At 43.5% G+C, this 16933-nt stretch overlaps 2 protein-coding genes across 12 annotated transcripts in view; one reads left to right on the top strand and one right to left on the bottom strand.

Annotated features, from left to right (window-relative positions):
• asb4 (ankyrin repeat and SOCS box containing 4) overlaps positions 1-2841 on the bottom strand; it is a 5294-nt gene extending 2453 nt beyond the window's left edge. For both annotated transcript variants that reach the window (XM_084484985.1, XM_084484986.1), the window contains exons 1-4: positions 2383-2841; positions 1804-2103; positions 1187-1429; positions 504-751 (exon numbers count right to left, since the gene is read on the bottom strand). In XM_084484985.1, the coding sequence (XP_084341111.1) occupies positions 504-751; positions 1187-1429; positions 1804-2103; positions 2383-2764 (1173 nt within the window). In that variant the 5' untranslated portion in view covers positions 2765-2841. The remainder of the gene's footprint in view (positions 1-503; positions 752-1186; positions 1430-1803; positions 2104-2382) is intronic.
• Positions 2842-8213: 5372 nt separating this feature from the next.
• Positions 8214-15684, top strand: LOC311365211 (uncharacterized protein). 10 transcript variants are annotated; one of them, XR_014639366.1, is made up of 13 exons: positions 8214-8645; positions 10182-10247; positions 11083-11134; positions 11276-11316; positions 11479-11523; positions 11603-11667; positions 11905-11977; positions 12159-12312; positions 12419-12541; positions 12969-13073; positions 14163-14216; positions 14419-14548; positions 14658-15684. XR_014639366.1 is itself a non-coding variant. In XM_084484734.1 (12 exons), exons 4-12 carry the CDS (start codon positions 11308-11310, stop codon positions 14442-14444), a joined length of 654 nt encoding a protein of 217 aa, XP_084340860.1. In that variant the 5' UTR covers positions 8214-8645; positions 10182-10247; positions 11083-11134; positions 11276-11307; the 3' UTR covers positions 14445-15684. The 10 variants fall into 10 exon arrangements, 7 of the variants coding, with proteins under 7 accessions (XP_084340860.1, XP_084340861.1, XP_084340864.1 ...); XR_014639367.1 differs by having other exon boundaries at positions 14419-14514; XM_084484734.1 differs by having other exon boundaries at positions 14419-15684.
• The last annotated feature ends 1249 nt before the right edge of the window (positions 15685-16933 follow it).

Here is a 16933-nt window from a genome sequence, read left to right on the forward strand (position 1 = left end):
GGCACGGATAAAATGGATAAAAGCGTCTGCTAAATGCCCAAAATGTAAATGTAAATGTTATCGCAGTGAGTGAAAGATGGTGAGGGCTGCAGGCTAGATTATACCTCACAGATCTCATCGGTGGTTCTTGCGTTTATGTTTCTTCTGCCCGAACTTCTCAGTGTAAGAAGTCGTCAAAAGTCGCTAATTCTGTGACCTCTGTTCATCTTTATAAGGTGAAGATAATGTTGTGAACCTCCTCAACTATTCTATCATGAAGGAGTCTGCAAGCGGTTTGAAAAATCGGGAAAGACGAGGCCGGACATTTTCTTTTTGTTTTGTTTGTTTACGTTTTTGGAGTGCATGTAAGTGCATGTAAGTGCATGTACGTGCGTGCTTACAGTATGTCACCTACAGCAACAGCCTCTGGCTTCTACGCCAGTGACACATTAGAGACAAACGGTGTACCTACGCCATTAAGGGGTCAACCACGCTGAAGTGTCCTCCTAGCTGTGAGTACGAACCTTGTGGAACTGGGGCGGGTAAATGCGCGCGGCGTTGTGGTTGAGCAGCAGCTGGTAGCAGAGATGGGGGACGCCCATGGGCCTGACGCCGGTGACCTTCAGGAGGTACTGGATGGGGGCGCAGCCGTTGATGTCCATGGCCCGGGCGTCGGCCCCGCCCTCCAGCAGCATCCGCATCAGCACCTGGTCGCAGTTCCAGGCGGCCTTGTGGAGGGCCGTCTTCTTGTCCTCCTCCTGGATGTTGGGGTCTGAGGGCGGACCGAGGCGGTGAGAGGGCGTGGTCGTGTTATCACACACTCAATTCAACCTTATAGTCATAGAGCTGCGGTATGTACAGTATGTACTCCACATAGATATACATAGGTATGTGTATCAAATATTGACTAAACAAATATAGGTATACAAATATTGAACATGCAATATATGCGTACAATAAGCGTTATATCCATGGTACAGTATAAGTACATTTGTATATTTGTATACAAGTTAGATTTAGATATATGATATTGCAATAACTTATAAGCCTTATATGGTATCACCTTATGTCACAGTGACCATACAAACTAAACGGGTGAGAAACCCGGTACTGGGGCCAGTTGCAATACCCTCGGAGCATTCTCGGTTGGTTACAGATCTACATAATAATAGAACCTAAGTATGAACAACATGGGAACATGGACCACCTGCATTGTGGTCCAGCAGAATGCGACAGACGAGGTGGTGGTCCTCGCTGTAGAGCTGCTCCTTCTGGTCGAAGGCCCAGAAGGCCGCAGTCAGCAGGGGAGTTTCCTTGTGAGAGTTGACGGCGTTCACTGCAGCGCCGCTGGACAGGTACAGCGCCGCCAGCTGGGGGATGCCGAACCTGGCGGCCGTGTGCAAGGGAGTTTCCTCTTCGTTGTTATCACTGGCCATGTTCACCTTGCCACCTGCAGAGAGGACACCACTGTTCTTCCTTCTTCAAGATAGCTCCAGATAGTCTATTTTAATATAACGTTTTCTCTGGGTATATTTTTGCTCCGTTCTTCATGCCATCATACGTCTCTGTATTGATGTATGCACACTTCTCCATCTTGACCTATTGACTTTAGTAAGTATATCAATTTAACTATATTAACACATAGTAACTATATTACATACTATATTAAAATATATTACCATCAAAGGCATGATTTCATATGCTATATAGACTACTACAACTAAATTACTATAAACCTTTTTTGTTAAGCTCAATCTTTCATGGTCTGTCCTCTTCACGCTTCCTTCAAACACGACTACATGACCCCCCTTGTTGCCCTCTGACCTCTGAGAAGGAGCTGCTTGGCACAGTCCACTGACTCCCTGGTGATACAGTAGTGGAGCGCTGTGTGGCCGCTTAATGATTGGCTGTTGACCCGAGCCCCATGGTCCAATAGCAAGGCCACGCAGTCCGCCTGGGAGACCTCGCAGGCCACATGCAGCGGGGTCTTGCCGTTGGGTTTGCGGTTGACGGCCGCCCCCTTCTGGAGGAGCACCAGTAGTGACTCTAACGCGTTGTACATCACGCACACGTGGACGCCCATCGCCCATGACTTCTCCAGTTTATAGCCTGGCAACCAGTATCCTGTGAGAATGGAGAAGGGGAATGATGTTCTTTAATGAGACTAACACAAATACGCTCTATCATGAGAAATATACATCTTGGCTTCGGGTTAAATTTCATCCGTGGAGCCTTAGCACCACCTATGGGCTGATCTGAAATAATCGTCCTCCTCGCTTGTGACAACAAAAACAATGCACATAAATTATAATACGACTTTTATCATGTCTTAGTAGTGCAACACATTAACTTTATGTCAACTCTATCCCGGCCACTAAATGTCTTCTTCAAATCATGCCCTACCTTGCTTGTACGAAGCCAGGACCATGCTGCGGTCCTCCACCTCCAGCACCGTGTCTATATCCAGGTCGCTGTGGTACAGGATCTCCAACACCGCCCGGCCGTCGTTCCTCTGCAGGGCCGCCAGGAAGCGGGCCTTGAGCTCCCTGGCCGCCAGCTGCCTGGGGGTCAGCTCCTCTATGAACACAGAGGGCGCCCCGCTGCCTGCACCTTCACCTGCTGCACCCGAGTACGGCCCGGAGGAAGCCGACCCGGCGGCTGACAGCGGTATTATCGACATTATCGACCTCAACACACTACAGAGAAGGCTTGAGATGAACTCGCAAACTCGATGAAGGCGGGGAGCATAACCTGTTGGAAGGGTCCTCTGTGGAGTGCCAAACATGCACTGCGATGATTGTAATCCAGAGGTGGTGCATTTGATTTAAAACATTAAATGAAAGAAGAGTGGGAGTAGCCTACGTTAATGCGTAGCAGCAAGAGGGAGTGAAATCCAATATGCCCAGGGTCCTGCTTGGTATTAATAGAATGGTGAGCGTGTTGTGGGTAGTGGGTGTTGTTGTTCTAGACCCAGGGTGTATAATAAGAACAGTAGGTAGTTTGTGGGAGCTCAAGCATCCACCATGTGATGTGCATTTTGTATGCATTGGATTAAATGTGAACACGAATGGTTTGACCAAAACCGACCCATTTAGGTTTGGCTGCTAAGGGATTGATGATATTCTCAATATCCACGATCTATGTCTACCTGTAGCCTAGGAATCATTGAAAAGGGTCCAGACCCCATAGTAGGTCCGTGTACGAAGTATAATTAATTTACAGTTGTTCATGTTGTATAATGAAACAGGCCAGTTTAGGGGGTATTGCCTAATTTCATTGTCCGAGACGTGCAATGCAATTCAGCGCGCCAAAGCGTCAGCTTGTTTCAGCAGGGATGCAAACAGCGCGCTTTTCGGCGGCTGCCGCTTTTTTCACGGCTGTTTGGGTGACTTGTGTGAATCGTGTAGATCCGATGAGTTTTTTTTTGGGGGGGGGGGGGGGGTCTGGGAGGGTCTGAGGGTCTGATTATAATTTCATCAACAGTAATTCTGTATTGCATCAACGGTAGATGCAATACAGAATTACTGTTGATGAAATTATAATCAGACCCTCAGACGCGGCGCCAAACTCCAGGGTCAGACTAAGTGAAAATCCTTGCAGCGCGAGATACAGGTGCGCGCGCCCTGCCGAAACAACTGGCTTCGCGTGCGCAGCGTTCTGATTTACTGTTTTCTCATAGACTGTATCTATGCATTTACTTATTTGGTAGATGATCTACCAATCACGGGGGGGGGGGGGGGGGGGGGGGGGGGGGGTATTATCGATAATAGAAAATGCGGATCATTTTCTTTCTCGTGTGTCTCGTTTTTCGCCCGTGCCTAAAACCGCCACTGCTTATAATGCTAAAGCCCAGTTCAGGCCAAAGATTCGCGACGCAACTGCTTGCAACTCGCGACTCCTTGCGACGAGACGGGCTGAGACGTTCTAAAAACGGGGCAGTTCACACTGCTGCACCGGGCGGCGATTATTTTTATTTTGGTTGAGAGTAGGCTAGAGTTGCTGTGTTTCGCCATTCTCCACTAGGCCTACTTCTGCATTGTAGTAATTCGCTGGAGCTTAGTTTGTTTAGATCCCGCTAGTTGCATTGCATTGTTTCGTAGTGGCGACTTCTCTACTGCAAGGGAAGCTCGGCTTCACCTAAAATTTCGAAAATTAAATGGTCAGATATATACTGTTGTGTTAACATTTCATTGATTAAAAATGCGTTAGAACACGTCCATCTCGAAGACGAGTCCGTTCAGAATCAGCTGCTTATCGCAGGTCGACTGACTCGATTTCCTTCTCATACACTTACGTGTTTAATTTGCGTGTGTTTAGACAGATGGGCGTGCACACACACGCGCACCAAGCATCACCCGCATTCATTCATTCTATTAAATACTCACTCGCGGTAAAACTATGTTTTTTTCCGACGATCAAATAGCCTACTCATCAATCCTAAAAGTAATGGGCTTGTACACGATGTCTGGGTCAAGAACATATGTGTTTGCTGTACGGTGTTTGCAGATGCATTGATTTAAAAGTAGCCTACAACTTACCGCTGTATCAGCTGTTCTTTCCCAAATAACTTTGTTTTGGAAGCCTGGAATATAGGCCTACTTTGCTCGAATGTATTATTGTTATTATTATTTTAACGGATGGCATAGCCTAGGCCTACTATACTTCATTCATGTTCATTCATGCAGGGAAAAAAATGTTTCCACAATCCACACGCTATTTCTATGCAGTCACACGTATGAATAATCTTTGACATCATAATATTTAACATGCAAGTGTAGTGGTGCCTGGTTGCTGCGGGGGGAAATCAGCTTTGCGCCGGGTGCAAACTAGCAATGACACATGCGTCGGTGTAGAAAGTCAATTGCGCCGGGTGCAAGATAGGGCCCTTCTTCTGTTTGGCGCACATGGCTAATTTGCATACGCGCACAGGACTGTCGGAATGGGAACACGTCGGACTGGCAGCATTACGGGGGCGCGATTACGGTCTGGCGGAGTTACATTTAAAAATCGCGTTCAAGTAAAAATAAATAAGAAAAGCGGAATCAATTTGTGGCGCTCGTTGTTCAATATTGGCCTATGTGTGGGAAACACTGGAGTGGGCTTATTTTATCAACAGGCGGCACTGCTTTTTTAAGGATACTAAAATCATTTAATACATTTTAATTGAGTCAAATAGATTGCTGAAGGTGGCGCAGGGCACATTGAGGAAAGGGGGCTGAGTGAACTACTTTGCTCTCCGTTATGATACAGAAAGTCTAGGGTGATCAGACGTCCCGGTTTCAGTCTGGTCGCGTTATGCTACAGTATGGCTAAAATATTCAACTCTTCATTTGCAGAATGAGAGAATTTGATGAGAGTGCGGCACTTACTGTGCAACAAGTGGATAAAGGATGTAAAACCAGTTGGAAGTGGCCTTGGCTAAAAGTTGAAACTGCAATTGAGGTCAAGGCAGTCAACGCAATTTCAAACTATCAGACTTTTTAAAAAAAATTGAAAAAAAGGGATGTGCTAAATGCACTCTCTGCGCTTTGCGGTTCCAGAGGGCTGCATGCCCTGTTGGAACACTGCCAGAGCACAATACACACACAGAGAGTGGCCTCCATCGTATCTACCCAAAGTGTGGCCCAGCTCCTCTGTAAGGACAATCCTTTACCAGCTACCAGCCAGAATCAGGCCTCAGCAGCCGAAAAGATCAGGGAAAGTGTAATAGGCTACTCCCGATTCCAATGTGCAATCGGATTGCCAATGGAGAGGTGAGTGTGTGTGTGTGTGTGTGTGTGTGTGTGTGTGTGTGTGTGTGTGTTGAAGACTAGTTAAACAAAATTAACGTTTGTGGATTTTCATTTTAAGAATTTCAGTTTGCACTTTGTCTGTGTATAGGGTGGGCCGGGGATGGCAGAGGTTGGTGGAAATGTCATTATTTGATATTTGCTGCGGGGGCGCGGGCTTCGAAAATCTCTCTCTTTTTTAACCATAGGTCTGTTTGCATCCCTGATAACATAAAGTTGAAATAAATGATGAAGATAAAGATTGTAAAAGCCAACAGGGGTAAAAGTTAGGACCACAGTCCAGATTGTGTAGGGGGGGTAATATATGTTAGCTATAGACAATCAGATGGACAGTGGCTATACAGTATAGCTAGTCTAGCTTTCCAACCCAATTTTGTGTAGCCCACCTTCGTGAAATGTGTGATAAACAGGAAAAGGCCCTGCCACACTTACCTGACAACTGGAATGGGGTAATTTTTGGGATTACTGTTGAACTACTATGTGTTCACCCGGCTATGAACTGAGACTTGATAAATCATATTATCAATATATAACATATCTTGCCTTTTCTCTCTATAGTGTAACACTATATAGTACCATTGATACACTTATTAATACTAACCATCATGAAACGTATAGCAATACTAACCCACTCTATATATATCTCTCTCTCTTCCCCCTTACCTCACTTGTGAGGTAAACCATTACCAGTCATCAGCCATCCTTGTATTTGGCCCTCATCGCACCTGAAGTCCCATCCCTATGACTGCCCTACATTGCCTGTTGCTGTCCCCTTGACCGGATTCCTGGCCTGCGCTGCCTAGCGATCCACTACTGCCCTATGACAATTCATCCCTACACTAGACTATTTGAACTTTCTGACACTAAATGGGATTCATGCATTATCATACTGGTTAGGTAACCATCCCACCTCTTTGTAGCACACACCCCAGGTGGCTCTAAACACCATGTTCTATCACCTAACTAACCTATTCATTTATCATGTATACAAACCTTACTGCCCTGTAACTGACCCTAGGCAGATGGGTCAGGCCCTTGAGTTGTGGATCTGCTCGAGGTTTCTTCCTACATTTATCTCCAATTCTAGGGAGTTTTTCCTCGCCCCTGTTACTCATGGGCTCTCTCTGAATGTTCAATACTCTGTAAAGCGCCGTGAGACGTGTAATGTTTTGGCGCTCTATAAATAAAATTTAATTGAATGTTAACTTGTGTATAATTCCCAATTTTTATTGATATATTTGCACTTTTAATCTTGCTGAATTCTACAAGGCAAATATTAAGTAAAAACTTAGTTCCCGGCCCCATTCGTCTTTGTAAGGAAATGTTCTATTTTGTCTAATTTTAGGCAAAGTATAAGACAATACTTTCTTAACAGTATAATTGGAGCCATGAATAAGTCGTCCAAGTAACAATATTCAAATACTAACATTGTTGGGTAAGACAGAATTTGGTTTTATTCTGAATCCAGTGAAACAGATTGGTGGTTTTAGCTGATATAAAAACTTTCAGGTGTTTATTTATGTTTAAGTATTTGGCAGACGCTTTTATCCAAAGCGACATACATAAAAAATACATATAAAACAATCACTGTAAACATAATCATTTAAGGGAAGAATGTAATACAAAATATCAATACAAAGTGTCAAGACAGAATATAATCTAATCATATTGTTTCTTCTACTTAAAAATAGCTGACCGTTTTTTTCCCCTTCTCGGGATTATATTCCCAGTTTTGATCTCGGACGTCTGGTCACTTATAGCATATAAGAATATTCTATTACTGTTAAGCCAACTATGAATAATAAAACACGCCAAAACATGTGTTACGAGAGTAGCGCGTGTGTGTGTGTGTGTGTGTGTGTGTGTGTGTGTGTGTGTGTGTGTGTGTGTGTGTGTGTGTGTGTGTGTGTGTGTGTGTGTGTGTGTGTGTGTGTGAGTGACGTCAGCGAACGAGTCAACGAATGAGTGAACGAGCGAGTGAGCGAGGGTCAGTCTAGGGAGGAATTAGACGAGTCCGGTTATGATTTTGGAGCAGACGTGTAGGCCTACTGTTGAATGAATAAAGTACCAAGCCGCCAAGAATCAGTGCCCGTGTCTTCCGACCTATGAACAGACAGACCCACTGCCGGTCACGGCCCTGGAGGGACGTCTCCCCTGTGCTCCCCGACTACGGTCTGAGAGCCAGAAAACAGGAAAGGTGTAACACGTGTCCTTTATCATAGCTACACGTATGACAAAAAACCGCGTGAAAATCAGTGGTATTCAGTGAGGTAAGATTAATTAAATGCGCTGACAGTTCATTGCTCCTGCCAAATGAATTACACTGAGTGGAGCGGATCACCACTCCAAGATGGCGGCCCCGCGTCTCGTCAGCGCCAGTAGGCAGTAGCGGTCGATGCTGCGTCTACTTATAAGATATCTATGCTTGAGAGAGCGGGACTTGAGAGAGCGGGACTTGAGAGAGTTGGTGAGGAAGAACGAAGAAGATGGCGGCGCTCGGCGAGGTCCCATGCTGACGGAGATTTCGGTATGATAGATCAGTTGAATAACAGTTTAGCTCTTAGTTATTGCGTGTGCGACATGTTTCTGAGCTACGGAACAGTTACGGCTGGAGTGGCGTGGAGGGGCGGAAGACTCCATGCCATCAGCGCTGAAGATTTATCCGGGGTCGTATTATTAACAAGTATAGTTCGCGTAGTGCGAGGCGACCGTCCTCGCTAGGTAGTGCAAAGTGTTGACTTCAGTTATATTACTAGCCCGTCGCCAACGTTGGAAGCTTGTCACGCCAGAGGACGAAGAGCCAGCCAGTTCACTGCTACAGACCGGGACGTGTCTGTGGCTCCTGCTCTCTCCCTCCATTGATGCACGGTGCGGTGGGTGAGTAAATAGGCTGCCCTGCTGCCACACATGGCTATCATTCTCAACGGACAGCAACGCACTCGTGATGGACATGTCTAAAATGGTGAACGGTCGGCACACACGTAACGTGGACAATCCGAACCAAAAGGAACATTGAACCGAGAGTGGACATATTGTTATTGAGTGTTATTATGTGTATGGTGCAAAACCGTTTCTGAAGTTACAATTGACATACTTGTTACTGTTGTGTAATAGTGATACACTGTTTTAGTGTACACTAAAACAGTAAATTTGAAGTCTGAAATCTTTTTTCTACCATTGTAAACACAAAATAGGGGCTACGAGTTCACAAGTCCTTTGTTACAGGTGCACAAATCCTATCCTGTGCATCACAACTTGAAAGAGTCACACACCCGTGTTTCATAATCTGAGAATGTGCACATTTGTGCATTCGTAAACCGTTCCTCACAAATAAAATGATATAGATCGCTATGTTCATTTTAATGAGCTAATTTGCACTCCCTGCACCCCCTGCCGGCAACTTTCATTGGTTTATGCTGCAATTTTGTCCCGCCCACGGACGCTCTGCGTCATACGGATACGAATCACTTTTGCTACACATGTACCACCTAGACGTGTTGCAACAGTACCCGCAGGAAAAACAACAGCTGAGACTCGTAGCAGCAGATTCAAGCAGTTGTATCGATGGACTTGTGCTCGCTCATTAAAATGCTCAATGAACATAGTGATCTATATCATTTTATTTGTGAGGAAATATTTCACAGATGTGCAACTTCTGATGCATTAGTTCACATTTGGGTTTACGAATGCACAAATGTTGTGCACGTTCTCAGATTATGAAACACGGGTGTGCGAATGTGTTTTGCACCAACTGCGCTGCAATGATTGTAGCAAAAGTGTGTGACTCTTTGAAGTTGTGATGCACAGGATAGGATTTGTGCACCTGTAACAAAGGACTTGTGAACTTGTAGCCCCTATTTTGTGTTTACAATGGTAGAAAAAAGATTTACGACTTCAAATTTACTGTTACACATTTGTGACTTTAGTGTACACATGCAACATAAATATTTACGACTTCAACTTTACTGTTACACATTTGTGACTTTAGTGTACACATGCTCAAGACTTTTGCTACAATAATACCTTCATAGTACTGGCGGCCGGTGAGTTACATGGGAGTCAATGGGCGAGAGGAGGAAAGTCCTCCTCCGAGTGGGTGGGACCATAGATATATAGAACATATATTATGTTCTATATATCTATGGTCCCACCCACTATATATATGGGTGGGACTAGCTAAGGGATCGATTCGCGCCAACTACGCGGTGGTTGGTTCATACGCACTGCGCTATGAACCAACCACTCCCAATGACCCGTTTCTCTCGCTGCCAGTAAGTTCTATGCATGTGTTGTCTATGGCTTAAGTTTGTTAACCCTGTACATAGTGACAGTATCTCGTACTATGGTTGCGTATCTAAAAATATCTTCACATTGAAACTACAAGCTCTTATTGTTGTCATTCGAATGATGCAGGTAGATGCAGCATCTAGAGACTGCATCCTTTTTCCTGTATGGAAACCAGGACACTGAATACTAGGTGTAAGTTTAACAGGCATCATGTCAGAGTTTTTTATAAGAATGTCACCATTTTATTATTTGGTCACATGACAGACTTTTCAAATATTGTATATCTACTTTTAGTTTTTAAATTCCAGCCACACATTGTCATGAGAAGTGTAATCTATGTCATGTAAAATAATCTGCTTTGTCACATATGTTCACTTAAAAGTTATGAAAAAGCCATTACAGTGAAGCTGTAATGTACATTTGCAGTAGTACAATGCAGATTCAACCTTTACTTGAAAATTGTATATTTTACAGGTCCTGAAGCCTAAATTTAAGAGGATACGTCTTGATTGCTCCAAGCTTAGTTGCTATGGAGACTGGCATTATTTATCCATGTTCATGTTTCAGTCTAATATTGAGGAACCGTTCATTGTTCCCGTAAATTAATATTCGGTTCGTTTTTGTGTTTTGCATGGTGTTATATTGTTATTATTCATATTGTTATGTTTAGGAACCGTTCAATGTTCCTAGTAGAGTTAAGAATGTTGGCAACCGTTCAATGTTGCTTTTGCTGTGTTCTAAAGAAGCCTGTAGAGTTAAGTATGTTATCAACCGTTCAATGTTGGTTCTGCTGTGTTCAAAAAAGCCTTCTGGTGATGTGTTCATTACATTTGTGGTGATCAAGGTAGCACAATCTGGAGTCATACTATGCACACCTGCTCCACTGTTGCTTAAACCAATAATGGAAGCCAATTAATTAAGCAAGCTTAAATGGCTTAAAATGTTGACCACAAATGTCACGTCACATCAAAATCATGTGAGGTCTTTAATAGTGTATTTCACCATGCTATCCTTTTGTCTTTTATAGCACCATTGCAGCAAAGATAGTGCCAGGATCCTGGGCATTTGTTTCAAACAAGGTGATGGAAATTTTGGATTTATATATGCCTTGTGAAATGTGCTATGCATTGGAATAGTACTAAGAAATGTAATTGTATTAAATATATTTAAATATAATTGAGTTGTCAATAACTTCTGGCTTTTTTATCAAAATATTCCAGAACAAGCAGGCAGCGCGGACTGTGGCGTGTTCATGCTAATGGTAAGTGATGGGATTGTGCACCTCGGCATCAAACATAATAACATAAGCAGGTGCCAAGAGAAAAGGATCATTGACATGGTTTATATGTACAGTAACAACTGTGTATCAACTGTTCTATCATATGAAAAGAATGTTAACCGTTGTTTATAATATGGATTACAGTACGCACTGTACATGGCACTGGACTGGACCTTCGACTTCACTCAGGTCAGCAATTTAAATCTGAAATTGTTAATGTACAGATTTTAGGATTTAAACTACAATGACATCTTTCTTCATCTACTAGCATGATATGCCACATATAAGGAGATGGTGGTGCCAGCTTCTGTTAGACAACATTGAACACCAAAGGTGTTCAATGTATATAACTTCTTACTTGATAACTACGATGTGTTTCTGTGGGGGGGGGGGGTTTGTATTAGTCCCCAGCAAGAGGATTTTGTCAACAATAATAACACTTTGTTTTCCTGTACCAAATGGACTCTTAAACCGAAATATGAACCAAACCATGTGTACCGTCAAACCCCCCTACATGAAAAGCATCTTGCTAATGTCACCCCTTTGACATTTCTAGGACATTTCTTGTAGGAAGAGAAGACGGCTAGAGCCCATGACACATGGAAGAGAGCAGGAGCAGGAGTTGGCAACATGTATTGAGCAGGTCTTTTATTTATTAATAATTTATTTTTGATTTTGTTTGTTTGCATGTGTTTCTTTTATGGGGGAATATAATATTTATTGAATACATTCAGTGCTCATGCTTTCAGTATTTCTATTAATGCTGTTTGGCTTAATACTAACTGGAGATGATGTATTCAATAGAAGAATCTTATTTGTTTCAGTTGCCATCTTGCCTGTTGGAGATCGTCTTTGCTGAGGTCGTTCTTCATGATGGAGACAGAGCTCTAATGACCCTGTCCCTGGTGCCTTCCTGCTTCAGAGAAGTGGTGGAGAGGGAATACTTCAAGAGAAAAGTGCATTTTCTGTGGCTTGACAGTAAGATTACAAAAACGGTCGTAGCTATACTGGTTGCATACTGCATGTTTTCCATGTTAAATCAATTTGAGAAATCATCTTATTCTCAAAATTGTTGTAACAACAGGTGTTGCAACCGGTGTTGCAAACTGGACCATGTTCTCGGCACAATACAGGGCAGACTTTTACAAAATGTACACTCTGGATATGTGTGGAGAGTGCAGGGTGACTTTCAAAAACTGCATACCAGGTATGAAAATTATGCATGGAAATGTAATGAGTACTTCTTTCAGTTATTGCTACCTAAAGATGGCAGTGAAAACTTGTTTTTAAAACTTTTGTAGAAGTTGTTGCAAAGACTGTAGTGTGTTGACCAAGTACTTGAAGACAAATTTATTCCTATTCCATGGGCATCCATAAGGCAGTAATGATGGTCTCATGCAGTAGTAAAAGAATAATAAATATGGATATAAATAATTTAATAACTAATAATTGTAGCCGTTTAAAACTGACACAAGTAAACATTGCAATTACAAGTAATAAAATAGAAACCTTACAGTGGGTATCTTTATGGGTAGAATACTGACCAGAGGACTTCTAGACACCAAGGGTTTCTTCAATGTGATAATCCATAGAAAATAAAGGGGGGCCCTCTAACAAGGACTGTTTTTATTTAGCGACATGCTACAGGAAAGGGGAAAAGAGGGGGGCTGCAGGGCATCTACTCCGAGAACTCGCACGCTGGCTTCTGCTCTCACACACAATAAATGGGCCATGGGTTGGTGGGTGAACATTCATTTATTTTTATTTATGATTTTATTTGGTTGAAAAGTTTCCAGGATGCTGTGAATGTTGGTGGAAATAGGATCTACAGAGGGGCAACTCCAAAATATATATGAAAATGCTTTGTGTCCATGTTTATGCCACATCGGGATTTGGATACACAACTAATACTTGTTAGTAGGATCAATTATCTATTGGTTTTTGTCTTCTCATGGAATTTGTTGACAGAATATATCACTAGATTTATCCTTTCATATATGTCACTCAATATTTCTGATGTGACTTATTGAGTTGATGATGAATTGTCCGCGGGGGGGGGGGGGGGGGGGGTCATGCAGGGTCGATTGCAGGGTCATGTCAAAATAAAATTATATCGCCGGGGGGGGGTTATGCATAAAGTGATCAGAGGTCCAAATCCCTCCGGGATAAATAACCAACAGTCCCTAAGTTACGTAAGTTGCAATTTACAACAGTTTACAGTTACTTGTGGAGACCACGAGTGGTTTTACCACGTCCATTGGGTTGAATTTGTTATTACCCAGTGTGCTTTGTGGAATGGTCTCAATGTTTTGTTTTATTTCATGTGAATAGCCTAGGCCTGGTTTACTAGTAGGCCTTTTTTTCAGAAAGCAGATGTTCGTCACACGATGTCATTGATGTGAAATATTAATGGAGGCTATCGGGTGACAGCGGCAGAGGGCTAACCTGCTGTGGGACTCCCAGCATCCTGCTCTTAAAGGTGACATATTATACCACCAGGTGGGAGTGGGATTAGCCCTTACGAGCCGTTTTTTAAAAATCACAAGTGGGCGTGTGCACCTGGATGTACGATGGTAGACTGATCTATCCAGCGCACATCTAGGTGGACACGCCCACTTGTTCAAACTGCTTGCAACGGCTAATCGCATTCACACCTAGTGGTATAACATGTCACTTTTAAACACGCTGACGCTGGAGGGGTGTTCTGACAGGCAGTGTGGTGTCGTTCTGATAGGCTTTCCTTTTTTTTGTGATTATTCATGTGCGTCTTCTCTCTCCCCTGCTCTCTGTCTCTCTCCCCTGCTCTCTGTCTCTCTCCCCTGGACCAGGGCAGGACGCCCACCTACTACTACAACTGCTCCAGAAAGGGCCACTTTGGCCACGTGAGTCGCCGCTTCCGTTTGCACCGCAGCATCCTCTCCTCTTGTCCCTCCCTCTATCTCTTTACCCTGCTCTCCCTTTCTTAATTTTCTCCAAAGCAAATAATGAATCAAATTTATGATCTAAAGATGAATATTATCAAAAAATATAGTGAGCGTGTGCCCTTTTTGTAAGATCAGTATTAGGTGTTTGTGTGTGTCTCAGGCATGTACACAGCGTCGGATGTGTAATGGGACCTACCCCAGCATGCCCTTCATCAATCACTACAACACTCCTGTCAACTCCCGTGGAAGGTCAAAGGTAAGCGGAAGTGGAAGGAAGTGGAAGGTCAAAGGTAAGCTCTGTCTCTCTCTTCTCCTCTGACACACAGCACCCTGACCCCACTAGTTTCAGAATGCCACTGAATAACGTTGTGATTTTATTTACTATTCCCCCCCGTCCAGAACTTGAGGAAGCCGGCCTGCTCGGCACCACACCCAAACCCCCCCACCGCCCCGGGACCACCGAAGAAGGGGCAGAGGACCAGCCACTACCACGACTACAAGAAGAAGAACCACCACCGGCAGCAGGAGAACGCCAACACCCGTCCCTCCTCCGCCAGGGTCCCCACGCCCGGCTCCAGCTCCACCCACACCCACGCCCCGCTGGCCGGCCGTCGTCTTCAAGACCAAGATGTCCGCCAAGCTGAAGCCGACGCCCGTCAGCGGCGCCGCCAACCAGTGGAAGCCCAAGCGTGACGTCCCCACCACCAAGGCTCCGCCCTCCTCCTCCACCACCACCGCCGGCGCCGCCACACCACAGAAACGCACGTTCTACGAGGAGGAGTGCTTCCGGGGCGGGGAAGAGAAGGCGGCGAAGAAGAGCAGGAACAAGAAGAACCCCAACCGGCTGAACTGGGGAGTGGCGGCGACGGAGCTGCGCACGTCGCCCTTCGGGCGCGAGTCCTACACCCCGCAGCAGCTGTACGGCGGGGAAGGAGAAGGGGAAGAGGGCCGGCGGGAAGAAGAGGAGGTCATCTAAAGGCGGCGGCGCAGACATGTACCCCGCCGACGAAAACCTCTTCACCATCAAACAGAGGAAAGGGAAACGCAAGCAGTAGAGCGACACGGTTACCGCTACAGAGCTGAGCTGTTGGTCTTGTCAGCCTGAATTCTGTTGGTTTATATGAACACACACAACACAACACACAACTGGTTGAAACACTGCAGTAGCAGAAACCTCAAAGATGAATGGAAGGCAGGTTCAGAATAAATGTGGAGATGTTTCTTCATGGTCTTCTAAGTGGGTTGGTTTATTTACTTCCATGATGTTAAGTCAAGTGAAGGCGAGTTAACCAAAATTGATATTGATAAGTGGCTGTCAAAGGAACCGATTGTTAATGTTTTACCTTAATTTCCTTATGAGTCTGCTCAACCTCTGTTCAAATAAAAAAGTTTTTGGCTTGTAAATCTGTCAAGCCTATAGACTTTGGTCTCATTTACTTTCATGTTTGCAAGTTCCAACTTGGAGATTGAATATAGTATAGGAGACTACCATTGTGCCTCTGATATAAGCTGGTATTTTTCAGTGCTTTACAGTCTGCTTATTCTTGTAATAGGTCTACTGCAACACCTTGTGGTTATATTCTGCTAATCAAGTTCTCGAATGGAGGACCAAGCAGAGGAATCATTCACATTGGAAGTAATCTCTTCAACTCACTAAACTCCATGCTTATTTTTTTTTTTTTACTATTCAGTAGCTTTTAAATTTGTTTTTCATGATTGAACGAGATATTAAATATTGATTTGATCCAATGATGGCTGTTTATCTGTCAACTGTCTTGAAATGTCACGTTTTTCTGGACACGCATATGTAATATTTTGTGTGCCTATAACTATAGCTTGTATAGTCTTATATCTTTACTGAAGCGAGTTTAGAGGCTGTCATAATGTTGACCATAACTGTACATGCACACCAGTCAACCACCAGCAAGTCCCAGAGACAGAGTTGGGTCAGATATGGGAAAGGTATATTAATTATGTTACTTACATTTGACATGCTTTATGTTGTGTGTTTTTCAACGAATGTTTACTTTGCTAAGCAACGTGGAACCAGTCAGCTTCAGATATGATCCATCTTGTGGAATCTGCGCAGTCAGAAGAGCTTTGGGCCCGCTACAAAGACTCCTACGTTTAGACGTATCATTTGTTTACCTACATAGGCATGGTTCCCGAATGGTCTCCTACGACCAGTTCAGTAATGCATTACATTACTGGCGTGAGATTCTGTAGAATCTTGTAATGCATACCTTATAACAGGGTCCGCGGGTGAAAATGTTGACTGTGGGGTGGGAGGGGGGCGATCGTTTCTCATATTGAGAAAAAAAAAATATTTTAAAAGGTATAAAAAAAGTGTCCAAAAAAAATTATGAAAAAAAAAATCTATATAAAAAAAAATTCTATAAAAAAAAATTATGAAAAAAAAAATTATATAAAAAAAAAATTATATAAAAAAAAATTATATAAAAAAAATTATTTAAAAAAAAATTAAAAATTAAAAAAAATTAAAAAAAAAAAAAAATTGGACCTGCGCACAAATGTTTTTTTTTGGACCTGCGCGCGCATCTTTTTTTTGGACATGCGCATGCGCATCTTTTTTTGGATCTGCGCGCGCATCTTTTTTTTGAACATGCGCATGCGTATCTTTTTTTGGATCTGCGCACGCATCTTTTTTTTGGACA

Source organism: Micromesistius poutassou (assembly GCF_964030765.1).
Source record: "Micromesistius poutassou genome assembly, chromosome: 20".
In the NCBI taxonomy this organism is placed as follows: Eukaryota; Metazoa; Chordata; class Actinopteri; order Gadiformes; family Gadidae; genus Micromesistius; species Micromesistius poutassou.

Bases quoted from the DNA above. Each gene is read 5' to 3' on its own strand.
- LOC311365211 (XM_084484734.1), top strand. The intron at 11,524-11,602 runs GTCAGCAATTTA...TTCATCTACTAG, and splicing joins GGACCTTCGACTTCACTCAG to CATGATATGCCACATATAAG. The intron at 12,313-12,418 runs GTAAGATTACAA...TTGTAACAACAG, and splicing joins GCATTTTCTGTGGCTTGACA to GTGTTGCAACCGGTGTTGCA.